The sequence below is a fragment of the Aspergillus fumigatus genome, chromosome 2 (assembly GCF_000002655.1).
Source record: "Aspergillus fumigatus Af293 chromosome 2, whole genome shotgun sequence".
Classification (NCBI taxonomy): domain Eukaryota; kingdom Fungi; phylum Ascomycota; class Eurotiomycetes; order Eurotiales; family Aspergillaceae; genus Aspergillus; species Aspergillus fumigatus.
In genome coordinates, this window is record NC_007195.1 from 1,683,333 (window position 1) to 1,705,419 (window position 22,087).

The following is a 22,087-nucleotide window of genomic DNA, read 5'->3' on the forward strand; positions in this document are numbered from 1 at the left end:
TGTCAAGCCAGACAATACTTACAGTACAGAGTTCAGTACCTGTAGTGTAGTATCATGTCATGGGTCGGTCAGCCCTGTGGAAATCAAACATCGTCATCAACAATCCCTGTTCCTCCGTCCTTGCCCTGGTTCCCAGTTCCAGTCCCACACGGTGTTATCCAGCGGCTCCAGTGGAGTTTCTGCCCGCCGCCCTCTTCCGTTATTCCTTCACCTTCACTTCTTAGGAAAAAGGGTTTAAAAAGAAAGAAAAAAAAGAAAGAAAGAAAGAAAGAAAGAAAGAAAGAAAGAAAGAAAGAAAGAAAGAAAGAAAGAAAGAAAGAAAGAAAGAAAGAAAGAAAGAAGGGTCTCGAGCGCTGAGGTAGCTATCAATGCGCTGTCTCTCAATCCCAATTTTAATTTCAACAGGGTTGACTGACTAGTCGTCCTTTCCAGCTAGCTGTTTATGCCCAAATGATCCTGCTGGTCCTAAATCATGCAATCTCCTTCCGAGTCGATATTGGTCTTGGACCCCGCCATGTTGACAGATGACGATCATGACTCCGACTACGAATACGAATATCACGAGGTCGACACCGAGGTATGTTGATCGCTTGTTCCTTTCACTCTTTCTAAGCGTTCGCTTGAGCTTAAATTTGTTTTCTGTACGGTCAGACCTTCTACCTCAATCTCGACCTTACTTCTCTTCACGGCCCCATCCGTCCTCCCAGACGCCGTGACCCTGCTTCGTCTACTGCTGCAGCTTCGACTACTCTGACCCCGACCGATGACCATGAACCAGCCATGGACAGCACCGAGCCTGACAACGTTCTGTCAGAGCGTGTCCAAATTCTAGGCCTTCACACCACCAACCCAATAGTCTCGTACCAAAATCAAATCTTCAGTTGCACATGGGCAGACCAGATCGGGACAGAGCTGCTCTTCACTCGTCCAGAGACGGGTCACGAACCTGACATAGAGTCTGCATTACCGCAGATCTCTCCGTTGAGGAGCGGTAAGGACTTTGACCTCATTGCCGCCAACAGCGTCAAAATTCTCGGTCGCAAAGCGAACCTGATCTCCAGTTCTGGTTCAGGGTCAACTCAGGAGCCCTCCATACAAACAGTCGAAACTTCAGCCAACGTGTTTCGCAAGACGGGCCCACAGTCGAATCAAGCTCGATTCCTCGAACGACTGATGCACATAAAGAGGCAAAGAGGTGAGACAGACACTGTGCGCACTGTCTTCAGTACAAAACGTACCCAGAATCTGGAAGATCGACTACGAGGCTGGGCTCGCACGGAGGAGGAACTTGCAGAGGTCCAGCGGCTTAGCGAGGCTGCGAGTCGAGGAGATACGGTGGCGTTGACCGCGCTGGAAGAGCTTTACACCGAAATTAATGGCCAGAAATTTGGGCCGGGAATATCGGACGAACCGACCCAGCCCTGTTGATGTGCCTACAAACTTAGCCTTTGTTATCCACCAGTAACCTGCGAGGTCTACTCGAAGCAAATGCAGCGTGCCATTGAAGTTATATGGACGACTGCTTAGCACAAAACCAGGAGTGCAGCTCGCCAGCATCGAATCTATCCGCCATGTGGTCATTCAAGACAGTTCAAGTCTTGCTTGAGGATGTAGAATCTGGCCGGTATCGCACTCGACTAAACCACAGAGGCACTTTCCGACTTTGCTATGCAGGGCACAGTGGTTGAACGGTAACTACTGGGCCTTGGATCGAGTCAGAACCTACATAATACTCTTTGGTTGCTCTCGCCACTTCTCAGCTAAGCTGGCCAATTTGCCAACGTATTTTTGTGCTGTCTTTTGGTCCTGCCGAAGAGTTGCACTGGAAAAGTCCACACTCTCGTGATTATGGTCACGTGCGATGTGTAACTGAATTCCATCGTCTTGTGGAACAGAACTGTCTACAGCAACCCTTCCACTAACCGATATGCCAAGCGCAATCTAGTCCGTGGATGCAGCCTATGAGACGGAGGGAACGATAACCAAAAGATGTGATCATGAAGACTCGCTAATTGGTCGATATCATATCACGTGGTAAGCGACTCGCGACGCCATGAAGATCCGAAAGCAATCAATGAATGAGATGACAAGTCAATACCTGCTTTTCCAAACCGAACCGATCCCTAATGTACTCTGACAGAACTACCGAGAAACAAACGAGGCTCGCTGGAAAAAAAATGCAAGGGAAACAAAAAGAATTGAACACCCTAAAAGCCGGCTTCATAAACAGAAGAAGAATGGAAGTCACAATGCAAGATATATGCTGCTTCGTCGCAGACAAGCCCAGCAGCTGGTAACGACGGTCAAGCTCGTTTTCCCTCTCTCCCCCAAAAACCATGTGTTGTTCTTGACTCGACAGGCGAGGGGGGAGGAGGAGGGGGATACTCCAGCGCCCCATGAGGATGCGAGTCGAGATGGATAGATTTGGGCCCGTCGGCGGACGCGAGGATTGCGCGGGAGATGTCCTGGGTGAAGGTCGAGGGTGTCACGAGCGTAGGACGGGAGACAGGGTGTGAAGGGATTGGAGAGGCCATTGTGACTAATCCTTGTGGTGGAATTGTTGTTGGGAATGTGACGGTGATCCCAGGTGAGGTGGAGTGTCCGATGGGAAGACGCTGAGGTAGGAATAACGATTGGGAAGAATGGGCTGAGCTGGCTGGACGAAGCCGTATAAAGCTATATGGACAGGATACCCTTGTTAGCTGCCTTTATTCCGAGAGAGAGGCCTCCGAGAATCCCCGATGAAGGAGTGGGCGCCGGAACAGAATGAGGAGAACAGCTTCCATCGCTGGATACCATGTGATGTAATCTTTGAGTCTTTGGAGAAGGCGAATCGCTCGTGACGATCCTTCATCGGCGACAGGGAAGAGGAAAAGCAAACAGAGAAAAAGCTTACCTGGACTGAGTGCACGTACGTTGGGAGGATTATCCCGATGATGTAATGATATACAAGGTCATCAACGAGCTGGAAAAGGCTGCTGGGTTGTACAAGCAGCGTGGGATGGGCTGAGCAAGAGAAATATGGTAATCTCGGGTCACAGCAGCAGATGTATGACAGAAAATATTGATATAGTATGGAGAGACAGTACAGAGAGCTGAGGGTACTCAGAGCTTTGGATACAACACTATAGAGTAGTGCCAAGTGGCTAGCTGTAAGCCGGTGAGCTGTCCACGGGGAGGACCAGAGTAGATAGAGAATGTGGTAGTATGCTCTGGAAAACTGGGGAAAGCAACAGAGATTGGAAACATAAAAAAAAATTGATCAAGCATGTAAAAGACCTAGGGAGACATCCAGCCGATATAAATGAGGATTGGATTGGGGGCCCGGCTAGGAGCTGGTTAGTGTAGATTGCTGAAGCATCCGGTCAAACATTCATAGACCATTTCAATTGTATCGGGCAAATATTAGGTAGTATTATTATTGTTATCGTTATTGTTATTATTTTTTTTCCCAGTCAGAAATCCCCATCACCCTTTTGTCGTGTCCATCGCCTAGTCTAGGTCCCGTCTGGCTGTTAGGGATCATCATCATCCTAAAGGGATCCAGGGTGTCTTCCTCAAAGTACGCTGGGCGTTCGCCCTGCCTTTCTGGCATTTATTTGAATGAGGTTTCATCCCCGACCTAGGGACCAGAGAGAGTACGGGACTAGAAGTAGTGTAACCGTGCCGTTGGTCCGTTGGGTATCCAGGCGGGCTAGTGTACGTTGCGCATGCTTGCCACGACGGACGGAAGGGCGGGAACGTAACCCGGGGGAAACCTATGGTGCTCTGGGGGAAAAAAAGCAAGGCTACCTCGGGGGAGTGAGGTGGCTCTGGGTGGTGGGAGAATTGGCAACAAAGGGGGTAGGATTGGGAATCATGCAAGTAAGCTGAAAACCTGATAGGCAAGCAAACAGCCGGTGGATAAAGGAGAATATCATCAGCTGGAGAAAGTATGGAGATTAGAGGTGCATACGTGTGCATTTGATGGAGACTGTGGGGGTGAAAGCCTTGAAGGAGCTGCCAAGTCTCCCACAATTGCCAGAAGCTAGGCATCGTACATCTATCTCACTACTGTAAGGAGCAAAGGGGAGAATTCAGAAGGGCCACCGGGAGGCCGGGACAGATCTAGTCAGGGATTCCTGCGACGGATGTGGATCGTTACTGATACTTATTCAGGGAAAGGGGTGATCATACGGTGGGGTATATGTTCATTCTGATTTATCTGAGCCTTAAGTACTAACTACTCTGTACTGTAGTGGCAGACATGTCACACTTTAAGCCGCGGCTGGGTATCTACCTAAAAGGCAGAAACATGCCAGAGCCTAATTCTTTGGGAGTAGCCTGCCATACCAGCAAAGAGGGAAGAGAAAGGACGGAGTAACCGAAACTCTTTGTGAGTGAATAGGTAATCATCCCTACTTTGTAAAGCTAAACCGTCATGTTTGATGTTGATCCTCGAAATTCCGGGGAAGCTCCGTAAGGGGATCCATATTAAAGACCAGCTATATCCAATAGACCACCACAACTATGCATTGCAACCAAGTCCTTACGCAGGAGGCGGCGATCGGCTTGAAGCTAACCACACTGTCGGAGAGGTATCCTAGAGCTGCTGCATTTGCCTAGAACTTTGGTGGAAGAATTCAAGAATCCAATCCTCCGTAGGCTAAACTCGACTAGCCTGGATGGTGCCCGTCTTCCGGAGTTACCCCTAAGGGAATGAGATTCCAGACCACGCCATAAGGAAGATGATTTCCTCCTCCAACCTGATCCTTTGGAGTCTCTCCTGTAGCAGTAGACATTAAATCGAATCCATTGAATTCTCGATATTCTCTGGGAATTTGGTGGAAACAGGTTATTGACTTATCGTTATTTACCATGTGTTTATTACACTAAGGGGCATCAAATGCTTCAGCTATGGCTTACACTCAACAAAAATAGAAACAATGGATTCGGGCACTCGAGAATGGCAAATGAGTGCGGATAACTGCTTCATGATACGGAGTACTGGAGCAGCTCTATGGAGACCGAGCGGGAGGAAGGACTGAAAATCGCGCAACGCCATCTCTAGTTGCCTCCGAAAGATTACCTTGAGTGCCCATATCTAACGCCATACAGTATCAGCCTTCCGGGTACTCTATGAACACGACCGCTGTACAAAGAAATGGATTATTGGTCTAATCATATACCAAAGTTATGGAAGTAGGCACTCTTATCCCAATAATCTAGTGATAGTAATGATCGAATGATTGTATCTATTATCCACCAAGTTCATCGGAAGGAGAATCTTCTGTATCCACTGTCACATTACGAGGTTGCCGCATTACCCCATCGGGCAAGAAAGACGAAGGATTCCCCAAGGTGACATGGCCCGAGAGGTCAATTCAGTATCCACAAGTTAGACTAACAATGATTCTTTCCGGATTCTAGAAGCTGGTTGAAACACGTAAAAGTATAAACTCGACGGAGGCATCAGATCATGCAAATTGGTCAGCGAGATGACAGTAGCGTATCACACTGACTGGAACTCCAATGCAAGTGATGGAGGCAGAAGTATTTGACTATGTATCTTGAGGCTAGGTGACAGCAAACTAGTGCGACAGAAGTTGACGAGCGATAAGAAGGGTGTAGGCAGGACATGAACTCATTAAAACCTAACATGATGGGTGTGCGCTCCTTGGCCATAAGAGTTGTATCCGAACCTCCGTACCCGCAATACTGACATCCTTCCCATCTCTGCGTCCCTTTCACAGTCTAGAGCCTGGATCTTCTTGGTCTCTGAGATTCGACAGAGGTGTGCCAGCTCAATCCTTGGAGAAACTGCACGGTGGATACACGTGGGCCAACAACAGTCGAAAAAGGTTCGTCTTCGTAGACCTGCCATATTGCTTGGGCCATGGCATGAACAAAAAAAGATGTCACTTCTTCTAGCTTATTAGCCCATGTGAACCAATCTTGGGCCCTGTCACGGTTGATGTGTACGTGGAGCTCTGGTATATCCATAATTTATAAGCGGTAGACTTGCTGCCTTCGTCTTCTGGACATGCTGCCGTCTACTGCATAGCCGCTGTATATGTACCGATCCTGTCAAAGTGAATGACCTACGACATGAATAAAAAGAGTGTGCACGTACTACGTCTCTTGGCGTCACTAATGCAGTGGCGATTCTATCACTTGAGGTCGGGAAGACCATTCCAGGTGGCGGCCTCTCAGAATACAGGTTTGCTTTAGGATTATCGAACTTTGTCCAGGAACTTTGATCACGCAGGCTTGATTGATTAACGTCCCTGACCTGGACGAAAGCATGGGACCCATATGCAGCATAACCCTTCCGCTGGGGTGCACAAATCTGATCTGAGACGTTGAAAGGTGTGTGAATAACGACCTTTCAGTCTTTCGCATGGACATCTTCTTTGGAAGGCAGTGCTCGAGCATCAATGCCGGAATGTCTCTGCGGATACTCCATGCCTGGCGAGGCGATCAATGATAATCCGACGGTATCTTGCCGCAAACTATGTACGCCTTCTATATGTAGTAGATCAGAGTCATCCTGCGATTGACTCTGCTTCGTTGCGATAGAGTGGGGGCCTTGTGATTATGATATGGAGATAGTCGTCTCAGCGTTGTTCTATTTGGGATTATTGTAAGAGTACCTCTCATGGTATACTCTTGTCGAGATAAAGGAAGGTTTTGCTAAATATATCTCGTAGAAGGTGACATGCACTTCTGTTCCTGTTATTTTTTCTAGGCTTAGAGCACGGGTGTTCTAGTGTTAACAGTAAACAATTCTGTATTCACTTGCCCATAATAACCGCTAAATAGCGGAATACCCCTTTGACAGCACCAGAAGTCTGCTTCCAGGCACAGAGTAAATGTGATTACTGCCTAACATCCTGTTGGCTTTTATCCAGCAGTGGCCATTAGTTCCGTAGATGTGTATTAACTATATGCTACTCTCCAAGATAGCCTGAGAACCATCTTGAGGACGTTGATATGGAAAATGAGCGCTTGTTGAAAACGTTCTAATGTATGATTGGTTTGCTTCTCTTCATTTCCAGACCAGATATTCGACGTGTGTGCCATGTTGCAGCCTGTTGATATTGTATAGGCCGTAGTATGGTGAGGGCCATCCGGTGAATATATATATATGCCCGCAAAGGAAGTGTCACGCGCCAAACACCATATGTTCGAGTCGAGAAACTGTCGAAAGCATGGTCCTTTGCGTGACAAAAGTATAATCGCATATAGACTTTGCTACCTTGTAATGAGCGTTGCATCGATATTGCTAAGAAGGACATGATAAGGGTTGATTAAAAAAGGGGAAAAAAAAAGAAAGTGAGGCTGACCCGACTTGAACGGATAACCTTAAGATCTGGAGTCTCACGCGCTACCAATTACGCCACAGCCCCAACTGTTGAGTTTTCGGAACCAAAAATTGAAGTTTGTAGCGAAGGTACGAATCAAGCAACTAATCAACGAGATTTTTACCTTGTCTACTTATACGACTGGACATGAACATATCCGTTAGTCCTGCTAATCATCATAAGTATATTTTGCTCTACATGACCTTCTATAATTAAGTTCTTAAGATGGGTTAGTATGTTCGCCTGTGACAATCGGACCCCTTTACGGAATATTGAATATAGATTTTTCCCGTCACTTTACCCCGAGTTCAGACATTGTGATTTGAAGCGCTCGGCAGATATCGCTTGGGCCAAACAGGCGCTGGTCAAGTCTCAAAAATACAGCAGCTTGTGCATCGTGCAGCATTCTATGGATTAAAAATATGCAGATTTCCCGTTGATGCTTTCATTATTTACTGTGTCAACAGCGGCTAGCTTGTAAGCCCCTGGGCAAAAAAGACGGTATGAGGCTGACCCGACTTGAACGGATAACCTTAAGATCTGGAGTCTCACGCGCTACCAATTACGCCACAGCCCCAAATGTATATACTTTGTGCTGATTTATGTAGCTAAGTGTGCTAATAGCTCCCGTAAAGCCAGCTCTCTGCTACTGGTGCACAAATTGTTACATATGCAATCATGCAACAAACATGAGGTGCCTTGTTGACCAACTTCCTGATTACTTCTCCTTGTCAAACCATGTTTACTATTATATAAGAGACACGGAGTCATATATGAGCAATTATGATTTTAGATCATTCAGCACCCGAACCAGCAAGTCTAGTTTTATCTGACATCAGCCAACACCGACACAAACTTGATCTTAACAAGAACAATTAAATGACTGCTCGAAAGTTATGTGGCGGTCTGGGCGTGTTACAGTCAGAAGATTAGGCCCATTAACAGAGCTCCAGTACATCAACATGTCTCAATGAACATCCTACACCAAGCATAAGGTGGTCGCAGCACTCCATTCACTTATATGGGAAGGAGAGTAAGGGCAGCTAGGTTACTCAGATGTTAATTGATATAAGCAGCGCAGATACAGGAGAATTGTATGTCTCTACAATCGGGCAACTTCATGCTATCATTGTGTGTTTTTTTAGAGGCCACAGGAACTCATGTTAAGGCATTAAGGCTTGGTAATTCCGTGCTGAACTATAAGACAGATAGAAGCCACCCCCTGCCACCGAAAGGGGCTGTGGCGTAATTGGTAGCGCGTGAGACTCCAGATCTTAAGGTTATCCGTTCAAGTCGGGTCAGCCTCATACCATCTTTTTTCTTTTTTTGTCTTTTTTTTCCCTCTCCCTCCTACATCCAGTCTTCCCTACTTCATTCGAAAAATCGTATCCTTTAATTGATTTTTACCATGACCTTAATGACTGCCAATCATGATCCACAATGTGCAATTGGTGATCGAGCCATCAGCATGCTGTCATCATATAATGAATGGTCCCTGGTATACTTTTCCAGACATACAAAAAGGCCACGACATGAGGTTGTTGGTTGTCGCCCTGCCTCCATATCCGACATGTTATGAGCAATTATGAGCATGCAGTTATACTATATTAGGTGCATTGCGGTCTTCTGCTGGCTGCTTTTCGCCTGGAGATTAAAATCGACAACCGCTTTGATGAAGTTGAGACATACCGCCTCGAGATCCTAGGACTCAGGTCTACGGAGTACAGAAGCCAGGAAGCATAGGACCCCCCCCTGCTTTTAATTGACTTCTTTGGACAGCAGCCTTATGGCCATACTGTCTGGCTGACGATGAGTTTTGCTGATATGTCACGGACCTCACAGGCTAGACTGTGACTGTTCCATAATCTGTTTGGGGTTGCGTACAACGATACCAAGACGCATTGAGCTGGGTATAACCTCACTTGGAATGATTTGACACTCCGGCACAGATTCCTACCCAGGTACAGTGCAGGCGCTACTCTAGCACTGGCAATATTATCATCCTTGGTCATATGCAGAGGCAAAGAGAGCCATGAATTGCTCATTTACTCTGCGATGTGACGCGAGTATAACGTGGCAGACATATCTGTACTCACGACAGCCAAGAACCTAGTATAGAGATCCAGCTTTGTGGTTCCGGATAGTCTCCTCCTGGCCTCACAGTTCTGTCATCCATGTTATCGTAACCCACGCGTTACTGCATCTAGAGATTCATGGCTGTTGTTGTTATTCTAATGGATCTAGCATAGTTTCTACATAAATCTACTGACCTGCAGGACAGGACCGGGTATTCTTGAAGAGGAGGGGTGTATGTATAAGATTCAGGAGGTGGAAGACCGTATTCTTGGATGTCAGCATTTGGACCAGAGTGAACATACGTGGGGCAAAGAGGCCAAAGAAGTGACACATAGGTATGCTGCAGAGATGCTCGAGGTATGAAGAACTATAATCTAGGTAAAAGCAGTATTTAATCACAGTGATTTCAAGACTGCAGTCAAGCTTGAGTAAGTGTCAGAAGGAAACCTTCTGGATTGAGCATAATCAAGTGATTTGTATCAAGGAGTAAACGAATGATCAGATGACGCCCGATCATCGCTAGTTGAAATTCCCATTCTCTCGCAAGGGATCATGGCCTAGTTGTCTATGAACTATAATAATCTTAGTGCGACCCAAGAAGTACCCTGAAGGATCCTTATTTTTCCTAGTAGGTAGCTATAACTATCTTTTATCTATAGTGGTACAGAGTATTACCATCTCATCAATGGTCTAGAACATCAAGTATGCACAATGATAATGCTCACAGTAGTTGAGGAGTCTGGTGAGCAGCTATTGAAGAGCAGTCATTCTCACCGCTGGTCAATGACACCGCTGCCATTAGTACACCGCTGTTCAGCCACGCCTTACTTTTTTATCTGTGTAGATGCTCAGGGCGGGATAAGAATCAACCCCGGTGGCCCTGAGTGCAGCATTGGAGGTTTTCTAGATGGTCAGCCGAGAACGCACTTGCTAGTAATCCTGGCACGTATGTATTGACGTATGGATGTTTGTAGCCACGCGGTGTCCAATAGGATACGGTACTTAACACAGAAATACTGTAGATACATCAGCAGCTGCTGAAGGCACTGTTTATCTCCAAAGTTCTGCCGCAGAACGAACATGCATGTCAGTGAACATAATTCTGTGCTCAACCGCTGTGAGGAGACGACCCTACAGCTGAAACTTGAGCAAACCACATGTCCGGATTGCAAGGATGTCTGCCCAAAAGAATGAGCTCCCAGATACGAGGCTCGCACGATGCTTACATAGACCAATGCCAGAAGCACCTTCCATGTTTTCAGTCCAGCCGTTCACGTCATCGTCACCAGGCCAAACAACGAACATGCAGTTCGAGTTGTGTGTACGATTTCTGTCCAGTAAAGTGCATAGTGACTATTTGGAAATTGCGCAAGGCAGGTGATACCTCTCCTGCGAGATGACCCGAGTCTTAATGTCTGAACGCCTGTCCCGCAAGCCTACTCGGCAACACGTCGTTGTATAGCCGAATGGCAGTCCCGAAGCGCAAAGCCTCAGATGCCAGGAGTAGGACAAGAGCGACTTCTTCTTACCTCATCACGGGCAACCTACCGGGAAGTGGAGCCCGGGATGGGATCATGGGAGAGTCTGGTTGGATCTCATCCTCCGAGCACATCAGGCGAACCCCGCAATGTGTTTGAAATTTTCGTTGTTGGGATAAAAGTGATCGTATGGGGTAATATGGGGGACGATTGAGCCATTAATTGAATAATGAAAACAATGGAAACTCCGTGCTGGCGATGATGTGATGGAAATCGTCCTGCCTAGAACGAGGTTCAGGCTTTAATTTTGACTACTCCGTACTTACTCCGAAATGGAAATCATCGACAACCAACCGAGTAGGCTACTATCACCCCGCAAATTGACTAGGGAGTCTAAGTCAGGTACGGCAGCGGACGGACTACCCCGCAGTCTCGATGAAAATTCTGTTCGGACGACCTGTTCGTTGGTAGACCAGGGAGACTTCGCCAAGGTTTCCAGGTACTGTGAAGCCTGATTGATCAGTTCTACCGAGTCAGTGTTTCTGTTGTGTTCTACGGATTACTGTAGTGACGTTGATCTCATAGGGGTGATCAGAGCGCGGCTGCACTGAGGTGTACGAAAGACAGCAGAGTCGCGACATCAATTTCCACATCGATCGATGTCCAGAGACTTTTGAGTAAAAGATGCAGTGCACATGTGCTCCAGCAGAGTGTACGTAAAGAAGAAGATAGGAGATCATCACCTATCTATACGGCATCTGGGGCCGTACTCGAGCTCGACATAGCGCATATAGATCGCCAACATACTCCTCCGTGCACTGCATCAACCGTGGGACTTGATATGAAGCACAACATGTTGCGCAATTTGAGGCATTTTCTCCTGAGGCATTATTACGCAGGAGAAATAGAAGAAATCTTGTTGTATGCAACAATCGTAGACGATGATTTGTGAATACTGGCCACCCATGACACATTGAAATCCCATTTAGGAAGATCCAGCCCTACTAAGTGGAGGACGTGACTGGTTCCAGTCAGCTGATGGACTAATTTTTTTCCAGTCTCCTTGTTGTAACTGTTGCTTAGGAGTCAGGGAGAGCCTGGACCTCAACATTATGCACTGAATCTGGGGAAGGACTATGCCATTGCGGCTGTTACAATGCTACTACTAAAATCTAGGTCTATGAATAGTTCTCAGAGGTGTCACTTGATCTTGAAGATATCGAAAAAAAGCAGTGTTTCAGTGGAGAATGTGGTAAGGTGTAAAAATACCTGTCAAGGAAGAGTTACCTACCTGGGTCTTTACGTATTACGGTAAGGTCCTCCGTATTGTAAGATACCTAGCCACACATGACGCCAGCTGCCTCCAACGTGCTGAGGCAATTTTCCAATTTTAGCCCCCTTTTATGGCCAATCATCTTGTGACACTGAGGTATTTTCCCCCTTCTGGCCTTCTCTTACCTCATTTGCGCCATTTTCAGTCTTTCCCGTTTTAGGAAATTTGACTGTACCTATCCAACGAGGAGGAACTGCCGTCTACTATTGCATTGCTGTGAAATGAGATGAAGATTGTGCCTAAAGTTCAAGAGAGGAAATAGAGAGGACTAATCACTGATACATGTAAGAAAGAGAAGTACTCCCTATATACGATTTTTCACACGGAGAGTACCTAAGGTAGGTCGTTGGAGATCTTCGTCATAATAACGCCGCGCGGAAGTGGAACCCACTAGCAAAAATGAAGTTCAAGATTTTGCCTCTTTTTCCTCACTGCCCCGGACCGGCCCCGTGCCTGGCCGATCGCATAGAGCCGGAAACTTGTATTGAAGCTGTATTCAGATTTCAGGCCAGTCAAGGGGACAGTTTGATGCTATTCCAAGTGCTGTCTGTATATAAGGAAGCTCTTCCTCCGTTGTTCGGATGCCTGATAGTAATTGATTCTCATAATCATCATCTCATCTCGTCTCTCAAAGTTGGCCTGTCAGTTGCATGGATCACAGGCGACATCTTCCTCTTTCATTCTATCTCCGATAAGCTTCTTTCCCCGGTTGACTGTTAGCCGTGCTTTCGTCATTCCTCCGCCGCAACAGACTATCCTCTCTATCCATCTTCCTTTTCTCATATCCTAATTGCTGGATTGAGTCGTTTCTCTTCAGACCGCTGTCCGTCCTGGTATGTTCCCTGATTGCCTTCCTTCTTATCTCTCGCGTCGTGCATATTCCGGTTCCTTGCCCGTGCTTGTGTATCCTTCTTATCTATGAAGTTTCCTAGCAACGTCACCTCCCATGAAATCTCTTTTGACTTTTATTCCCTTACTCACCGCTAACACTTTTGACATCAGCAGTTTTCTTTCAACCCTTTCACTTCATCAACCTCTCAGCTCTCCGTTCAAATAGATACAACCACACATCATGGCTTCCCCCTCTTCCACCCCCCCGCATTCAGATGCCCATGTCAATGGCAACGTTCTTCCCACAGCATCAGTTCCCAAGCTCTACGGTAGCGGCGATGGCGCTCAGTCTGGTGCTGGCACTCCCATTGGCTTTCAAAGGTACCCACACAACAAGATCCTCGACAATGTAGCCGGATCGAATGTACGCCATCCATCTCCTCAACCTACTCATCTGGGAATTCCCGGTAGTCCCCTACATCGGGTCCTCTCTGAGGAAGATCCCGGCTACATTGCTGCCAAGTTCGAGGGCAAGCAGAAGCAGATGGAACAAGGTATGCGTTACTCGCTCGCTTAAGTTCATGCGCAAGATCTGTGCCGCTGATACGGGTTGTTTTGCCTATAGTCATGGACCAATTAGAAGAGAAGGGCTTCTTCCCAAGTGATTTCGTTGTTTCCGAGACCACCTGGTTCTACAACATGCTTGGAATCGACGACACCTACTTCCAGACCGAAACAGTCGACTCTATTGTCACCCAGATTCTGTCTCTTTATGCCGCGAAAGTGGCAGCTTATGCGCGGGATGACAAGAAGCTTGAAATCAGACTGGACAAGGAAGCGGAAGACCATGCTGTCTACATTGATACCAGCAAACCTGGCATTTCGTCCGTCGATGGGCCCCGTTACGAACAAAGAATTGACGCCAAGTATATCAACAACTCGACTCCCGAAAACAGCTACAGAGTTGAGACTTTCCGTTCGCCAACTCCTCTTCCTGGAGACAGCGAGCAGCAGCTCCGTTGTTACTTCGTTTACAAGTGCCAATTCGCCCACCCTAATCCCAGTCCTACGGAGACCGACATCGAGATCATTGGCGAGAAGAGATTCTTGCAGAAGGCAACCGCCAACACCAAAGCCATCTACCAGGAGATCATCAGCAATGCGGTGAACCGGGCCGGCCCTGTCATTGAGATGTTCGAAATTGAAGGCAGTCGCGAGAAGAGACTGGTTATCGCCTATCGCCAGGGCTCTGCTATGGGTCTGTTCAGCGCGCTCTCCGACTTGTACCACTACTACCGCTTGACCAGCTCTAGGAAGTACCTTGAAAACTTCTCCAACGGCATTACAGTCATCTCTCTCTACCTGCGCCCACTGAAGAATGCAGAGATCTCCGCCAAGTACCCTCCAATTGAGGCAGCCATTCACCAGATCATCAAGGAGACCTCTCTTCTTTACTGCATTCCTCAGAATCGCTTCCAGCACCACTTCGCCGTTGGTCGCCTGAGCTTGCAGGAGACTATCTACGCTCATTGCGCGTGGGTGTTCGTGCAGCAGTTCTTGAACCGTCTCGGCTCGGAATACACCTCATTGGCTGCTGTGCTTGACGCCAACAACAGCGTCCATCAAGAGTTGCTGTCGAAGATCAAGAAGCGACTGCGTACGGAAACCTTCACGGCCGACTACATCTTCGAAATCATCAACAAGTACCCGGAACTGATCCACAAGCTCTACCTGGATTTTGCCAACACCCATTACGTGCAGACTCGCGCCTCGGAGGATGACTTCCTGCCAACGCTCAGCTACCTGCGCTTGCAGGTCGACGAAGTCCTGGACGGCACTAGACTGAAGCAGCTCATTTCCAGCACCGTTGCTAACGAGCACGACGAAATGGTCATGAGCGCTTTCCGGGTATTCAACACCTCCATTCTAAAGACCAACTTCTTCACGCCGACGAAGGTGGCTCTCAGCTTCCGACTGAATCCTGATTTCCTGCCCGAACATGAGTACCCACAGCGTCTGTACGGCATGTTCCTTGTTATCAGCTCCGAGTTCCGCGGATTCCACCTGCGTTTCCGCGACATTGCTCGAGGTGGTATCCGTATCGTCAAGAGTCGTAATAAGGAAGCTTACAGTATTAATGCGCGCTCCCTGTTCGATGAAAACTACAATTTGGCAAACACGCAGCAGCGCAAGAACAAGGATATTCCGGAAGGAGGTGCTAAGGGTGTCATTCTGCTGGATGTTAACCACCAGGACAAGGCTCGTGTTGCCTTTGAAAAGTACATCGACAGCATTCTGGATCTCCTGTTGCCGCCAGCCAGCCCGGGTATCAAGGACCCGATCGTTGATTTACATGGCAAGGATGAGATTCTGTTCATGGGCCCCGACGAGAACACGGCTGAGTTGGTCGATTGGGCCACAGAACATGCGCGCAACCGTGGTGCTCCGTGGTGGAAATCCTTCTTCACGGGCAAGAGCCCCAGGCTAGGTGGTATTCCTCACGATACCTACGGTATGACTACCCTTTCAGTGCGCCAGTATGTACTAGGCATCTACCGCAAACTGGGCATCGATCCCTCCAACATTCGCAAACTTCAGACTGGCGGTCCCGACGGTGACTTGGGATCCAACGAAATTCTGCTTGCCAACGAAAAGTACACCGCCATTGTTGATGGTTCCGGTGTGATTGTCGACCCTCACGGTCTGGATCACCAGGAGCTTATCCGACTGGCTAAGAAGCGAGTCACCATCTCCGAATTTGATCTGTCAAAATTGTCTCCCGAGGGCTACCGCGTCCTGGTGGATGAGAGCGACGTCAAGCTTCCCAGCGGCGAGGTCGTGCGCAATGGAATGCTGTTCCGCAACACCTTCCACTTGCGCTCCGACCAGCATTACGACATATTTGTGCCTTGCGGTGGACGGCCCGAGTCCATCGACCTGTCCACTGTTGGAAAGCTTATTCAGAATGGCAAGTCTGTCATTCCGTACATCGTCGAGGGAGCCAATCTGTTCATCACCCAGGACAGCAAGTTGCGCCTTGAACGCGCCGGATGCATCCTGTTCAAGGATGCCTCAGCTAACAAGGGTGGCGTGACATCGTCATCGCTGGAAGTTCTGGCCTCGCTCTCGTTTGACGACAAGGAGTTTGCCGAGAACATGTGCATCCGAGAAGACGGCACCGTACCACAGTTCTACAGCGACTACGTCAAGCAAGTGCAGGAGATCATCAAGTCCAACGCCACACTGGAATTTGAGGCGATCTGGCGCGAGCATGAGCAGACTGGCATTTTGCGCAGCGTGTTGAGTGATCGACTCAGTGTTGCCATTACACAGCTGGATGAGGAATTGCAAAAGACGAACCTGTGGGATAATGTAGAGCTCCGCCGCTCTGTCTTGAGCGATGCCCTTCCCAAGCTTCTCCTGGACAAGATTGGTCTGGACACCATCCTTCAACGGGTGCGTTACCCCCCCAACTTCGTTACGCTGAGGCGAGAAACTGACAGACTTTGGATAGGTTCCGGAGAACTATCTGCGCGCTATCTTCGGCAGTTACCTTGCGAGCCGATTCGTATACAAGTACGGAAGCAGTCCTAGTCAGTTCTCATTCTTTGACTTGTGAGTCATCCCCTTGCTCCGTCTGTTCTTTTGCTGGATCTAACCACATACCACAGCATGACCCAGCGGCTTGCCGCAGTTAAGCTCTCGTAATATTTAGTTAGACAAGGACACTCGAGTGCTCTCTAGATTCAAGATTTTGCATTTGCCGGGGGTTCAAAAAGACCGCAAAGGTGGTTATTCATACATTAATATTGACATTGCATGGGAACATGGGCTGAGTAAAAAGGTTACGAGTAATTGATGAATAGCAGATCTTTTCTTCCGACTTTTCTTTTATTTTCTTCAGGATGGTTTGGAGTAGTAGTATTACCGTCTCATACAACCATGTTAGAAGCAAGGATGGTGCGGAGGAGAATCTTCTTCATTTCCTTTTCTGGCTGGACTCGTTTACTGTCATCAACCACCCCAACTCATCATCTTGGTCAACTAGAGCACGCCTTGGATGCTCGAGTTCGATGAAAGGTCTCGACGAGGATCTTGACGAGGAGAAACTTCTATGATCTATAATCACCCTTGATGACCAGAATGTAACCACTGCGGCTACCGGCACCTCGGGCCCTCACTGCAGCTGACAGACGAGACGACCCCATGAAACGAAAGATATCCTGGTTGCACACCAAGACCAGTATTGCAGCAAAATGCGGGGTAGGGGCACCCTCTCAACGATTTAGCTTCGTCTCCCAGATTGAAGATGCATCTAGAGGGCTCGGTTATCCTGAACAAGGTGTTTCTCTGACTTCGACGCGTCACGATTCCCTCGGCATATTGATATCGACTACCAATCGAGACTTTTCGACAGGGCTAACTTCTGCATCAGCGGTCTTGGTTGTAAGTGCCGGTTCCCCCGGCACTTCTGAGAATTTGCTTCTTTCTGCAGAGCGCCTTGTTGGTTTCTCTGGCCATTCAGCGCTGGCGAAAAGGTGGCACGAAGCTCGCTGAGGTCGTGCTTTGGTTTCTCGTCTTGTCCTTGCGCCCACGAAGGATATGCAAGATGCATGTCTCGATCGGGGAGACTATGCGAGTCACTGGTAGAAAACTTGCTTCAGCTTACAGGATGAGAGGGTTGGTTGGTAGGACTTTTTGGAAAGGAGGAATGAGAGTACTCTACCGTGCTTTGACATGCGAGGCGACTGCGCCAATTTCGGCACTGTAGCGCTTGAACAGGGTGTTACAGGGTGATTGCGGCCTGGATACTCGTGCCACTGTCGTTATGACGACAGCAGAAAGAAATTCTCCAATGGCAGATTGACGCATCGTGGGCTTCCTCGAGCCTCCCGCCTCGGTTGAGGAGCGCAGACTATGCTATAAAGGGCTCCAAAATGTCTTGCTGGATGCCCATACATCACTAGTCTTCTCGTTGAGTCGCATGGTCGAGCTTCGACCAGACATCTACAGAAGGACAGGATGCTTTCTCAGGTTTCCGTTATTGTTGCAGGACTGTCCTTGGCGTCATTTGTGTGCGCTGCGCCCTCGCTGGAATATCGGGCTACCTCCGATTCGTGACAGTGGACGCACATCTTGTCTGTCTATTTGACATGCGATGGATTCATCCACTTTCGCAAACTCGCAGCGAGCGGCCGAGCTCTCCTCTGAGGCCAATACAGGCTGCGTGGCTTCTGCTTTCGATGTCACCATCACCAAACAGATCTATAATTTGGTAACCGATTCGCAGATGCCTTGCCCTATAGTTCATCGAGAATCATAGTCTGGCTGGACCATCGCCCACACGTGCCATGACCCTAGGGTTATATCGGCTATTCGATGGCGAAGAAGTCCATCGCAGTCGTCATGAGAGGATCGACCACGGCCACGGATATCCTCAACGACGTCGACACCATCCAGGTCACCACGACCCTGGCTGGCGTTAGCTTGCCCTCCAGCGTCACCATCATGAACGGCGTGTACAGATCCTGGGCCGCCGTCACGACGAAGTCATCGCCGATGTCCAGAGCCTGATCATCCAGTATCCCGGCTATGCACTCGAGCCCACAGGACACTCGCTTGGTGGAGCCCTGACGCACGTAGATGTCTTGTATCGCTTTGGCGCAGAAGTTCCCAACTACGTCGCTCAGAAGCCATGCGCTCGCGGCATTTCCAATTGGCAACCAGGCATTTGCCGACTTTGGCACTACGCAGAACGGGAACGCGGATTCGGGGAAACAATGCGAATGATGGTGTTCCTGTAAGTGCTGCTGGGCAGTGAGGCGCTGATTAGAACTGTACGTTAGTGCTAACGCTATGAGCTATCAGAATATGTATGTCACGACGCCGTATAACTTTGCTCATTATGGAATTGTAAATCTCTCCGTGCTTGATTTCGGGGTCTCGAGTCCATGAGCCAAGCTATCGATGATTTCTGTTCTTGCTCAGTCGGTGTATCTGTAGGATTACTACAGCTACGGTAGTACTTTGGCCACTACAAATGCTCTGGCGAGAGGGATCCGCAGGGTGTGGAGTCTAGATTCATCTCAAGCGATGTTGCGCTGTACAGAGCGCTTTGTCGCTTCACGGCGGAGGTATTCGCTGGCTGGAAGAATGAAGATAGGGTACATGGTTGTGAGGAGCAAGAGGGCGTGTTTCGCTTTGATCTGATCTGATGCTTCGGTATTGATTATATTGTACAGAATGCTGCACCGTATAAGATATGCACAATGAATGCCCCTATAGGCCAGAATTATCGGCTATCCAACTCAAACTTGAAGCCCTCTTCATGATCGGTGCGTTCGACTTTCTCAAGCTGTGCCCATTGCCCCGGGTAGTGCGCTTTGGCCCACCTTTCGACCTCATCTTTCCAATACTGATACGGAATGGCATTGTAAAGGCGGCCAATCCTAGAAGATGAACTGTTAGCAGTGTTGCCACAACAACGGCGTTAAAATAAGGGTCTGTCAGAGGTAAGGTGACATACGACTCGTAAGTCGGAGGATATCCGATTTCCTCTTGCATCTGGTCAATCGCCTGGGTCGCAAGCTCAAACTCGCACTGTGCAGCCAACGCTTCGACATATGCCGTATACAGCCGGCGGTCAACCTCGATCTCGAGTAGTTTGACCTTGTCCATCATCCTGATCGCCTCTTGGGCTCCATGATGATGCTTCTCGCACATCCTGAAGAAGGCAAAGATGGTCCTGGTTGACGGTCCTTCCTGTGATTGTAGAATGTCGCGGAAGATCTCCATGCTCTTATCTGGCATATCACAGCACGCGTAAGCCAACATTAGCTCGTTTAGGAGTCGGGTGTTGAGGTCCACTTCTACATCCAATTTGAGCATGTTGTGGACGAGCTCCAGGTTTTTAGCATCTTGCATTTTAGCAATGCCTTGAAAACAGCGCGCATAAGTATCCGGCTTCGGCCGTCGCGCGAAGTCCTCTGCTTGGCGCATATGTCCAAACACGAGGACCGCGAGATCGCCTCTTTTGCGCTTGAAGAAGGACGTCATGATGTCAGTCCTCATGCTGACTCCTGTTTCCGGAAAGGCGACCTGCAGCAATCCGTATGCCTCCCACGCATCTGCACTATCCTGAGCGGTATCCAAAATGTAATTAGTAAGGGCCTGCCGGATTTTCGTCCTCTCCTCAGAGTCATACGACCCAAGGCGGGGGCGGAGCAATTCTGAGATGCCTTCCCAGTCATGTCGGTAGAGCAAGAGGTGCGTCAGCGCTGCGAGGGTGTCTGCCTCTAGACGGACGTTGTTTTCAAATAATGGGTCCAGAAAAGCCGAAACACGGTCGTACAAGGAATCATCTTTCCCCAGCAAGCAAAGCATACTTATAAGCCTATTCATTAATGGCAAATTCTCAAGTGTGAATGAGCCGACGTCCTGTAAATCTTCCACCAATTCCATCGTCCGTCTCTCATTGCCAGCGATAATTTCAGTTTCTAATTGCAGGAGGCGTGTTTGCGTATCTGGCACAACTTTCCATTGAGAAAGTAGGGCGGCAAAGTCGGTGGCAAGCTGCGGGTTCTTGACGGAATTGGCGTATTGAATGAGATTATTGATGTGAGAGACAGTAAGCGCTGTCTCCACGTTCTGATCTTCCAATGCCCATGTCTGGAGCATTTCAGAGATTTCAGAGGCGCTCTTGCCATGGACCGCTTCCCACAGCAACATCATGCCCACAGTCTCTGATTTGGGCGCCTGAGAGACTGACTCAACGATAGGCCTCGCCCACGACACCTCGGATTTGAGAATGGCATATTTGACTACAGCTTCCTTGGTAGCAAGCGTAGGCTCGATGTCACCAGTGATTGGACACTCATACATGATCTTGACAGCCGACAGTAAGTCTTGCTCAATGAGCATTTTGACCAATTGCTCGTGAGTTTCGCTATCAAATTTGATGCCAAGCTCATCGAATTTCTTCTTAGTGGTCCAGCGAAGTTGTTGCTTATCATTGTTCATGGCGAAGCCTCTCATCACTGTAAGCCATGGCGAGGGCTTGGTCTTGCGCAGCCTGCTCCAAAACCTCTCGACAACATGCCGTGCTTCCTCCGGGTTGCCATTCAGGGCTTGAATTTTGATATAGGCAGAGAGGGCAGGCCGACTAATACTGTTGGCACCATAGCCATGATCAGCACACAGTTCCAGAAAAGCGAAACGAGCTACCTTGAGAACGGCATCACGCGAATCCGGAAGGCATTTGGCTTCCGACAGGATAAACAGCACATTCTCAAGGTTCTCTGTAGAATACATTGTCTGCCAGTCTTCAGCTTCTAGCTCGGCTTCATGAGACCTCACATATTTCCATGTCATAGAGAGCAGTTGCGCCTGATACCCTGTAATGACCTCGGAATTCTCTGCTCGCGCCATGAAGAAGTCATGAAACGCCTTTGTCAATACACCGAGCGCCGGACCCCTGCTTTTGTCAGACAGCGCCCTCTTTAAGTCCCTCATCGGTTTCAAGCCGGCCTCGGAAGGTAAAGTTGCAGACTGTGGAGTATTGGCTGGGGGTGCCATGTTGAACGCGAATAGACTCCGTCGTTGAGCATAGTGGGGATAGATAATGCCTAGTCTCCGAGTCCTGTGATGTCGCGTAATGTGGAGAAGTCGATTGCAACGTTGCAAGGGGAATAACGGCTCATTATTCAGGATGGCTCGAAACACTCGTCTGGTAAGATGGGATTGCATGTTGATTAAAGCTGGAAGAGCGACCAGCTGGCAGATAGGTCTTAACACAATCTTTCGAGGCTCGAAGGCCGATCCAGAATATTTTTTGGTACAACAAAGTCAAAGGGTGCCAATTTGCATCATTGAAAAATGTGAAAAGTCCCTCGGATTTGCTGGACGTTGATGAAAAGAGCAATGAGCGGGAGACAGCAGCGGAGGCGGTGCGGCTCTTGGCGCAGTGAAAAGAAATCCAAACCGATGTGCTCCACTCCCTGACAGTCTCCGATCCAGAATCTAGCAGT

The 22,087-nt window shown here is 48.5% G+C and overlaps 4 protein-coding genes and 3 non-coding genes across 7 annotated transcripts; 4 read left to right on the forward strand and 3 right to left on the reverse strand.

Annotated features, from left to right (window-relative positions):
* Window positions 1-315: 315 nt before the first annotated feature.
* AFUA_2G05990 (TFIIIC subunit 6 family protein) lies at window positions 316-7,363 on the forward strand. Its single transcript, XM_077804097.1, has 5 exons — window positions 316-358; window positions 433-577; window positions 652-991; window positions 1,073-4,177; window positions 4,239-7,363. Exons 2-4 carry the CDS (start codon window positions 473-475, stop codon window positions 1,426-1,428), a joined length of 801 nt encoding a protein of 266 aa, XP_077660261.1. The 5' UTR covers window positions 316-358; window positions 433-472; the 3' UTR covers window positions 1,429-4,177; window positions 4,239-7,363.
* Window positions 7,316-7,388, reverse strand: tW(CCA)3. The gene has a single exon. It is a non-coding gene (tRNA).
* A 459-nt stretch (window positions 7,389-7,847) lies between these two features.
* On the reverse strand, window positions 7,848-7,920 carry tW(CCA)2. The gene has a single exon. It is a non-coding gene (tRNA).
* Window positions 7,921-8,577: 657 nt separating this feature from the next.
* On the forward strand, window positions 8,578-8,650 carry tW(CCA)4. The gene has a single exon. It is a non-coding gene (tRNA).
* Window positions 8,651-12,674: 4,024 nt separating this feature from the next.
* On the forward strand, window positions 12,675-16,855 carry AFUA_2G06000 (glutamate dehydrogenase (NAD(+))). Its single transcript, XM_744636.2, has 5 exons — window positions 12,675-13,063; window positions 13,233-13,615; window positions 13,687-16,517; window positions 16,576-16,676; window positions 16,733-16,855. The coding sequence occupies exons 2-5, from the start codon at window positions 13,303-13,305 to the stop codon at window positions 16,767-16,769; spliced, it is 3,282 nt and encodes a 1,093-aa protein (XP_749729.1). The 5' UTR covers window positions 12,675-13,063; window positions 13,233-13,302; the 3' UTR covers window positions 16,770-16,855.
* Window positions 16,856-18,219: 1,364 nt separating this feature from the next.
* On the forward strand, window positions 18,220-19,276 carry AFUA_2G06010 (putative alkaline lipase; the record flags this gene model as incomplete). The annotated part of the gene is made up of 5 exons (XM_744637.1): window positions 18,220-18,336; window positions 18,423-18,622; window positions 18,672-18,861; window positions 18,930-18,974; window positions 19,085-19,276. The coding sequence occupies 5 exons, from the start codon at window positions 18,220-18,222 to the stop codon at window positions 19,274-19,276; spliced, it is 744 nt and encodes a 247-aa protein (XP_749730.1).
* A 77-nt stretch (window positions 19,277-19,353) lies between these two features.
* Window positions 19,354-21,806, reverse strand: AFUA_2G06020 (uncharacterized protein; the record flags this gene model as incomplete). Its single annotated transcript, XM_077804098.1, has 2 exons — window positions 19,354-19,510; window positions 19,588-21,806. 2 exons carry the CDS (start codon window positions 21,804-21,806, stop codon window positions 19,354-19,356), a joined length of 2,376 nt encoding a protein of 791 aa, XP_077660262.1.
* Between the last annotated feature and the right edge of the window lie 281 nt (window positions 21,807-22,087).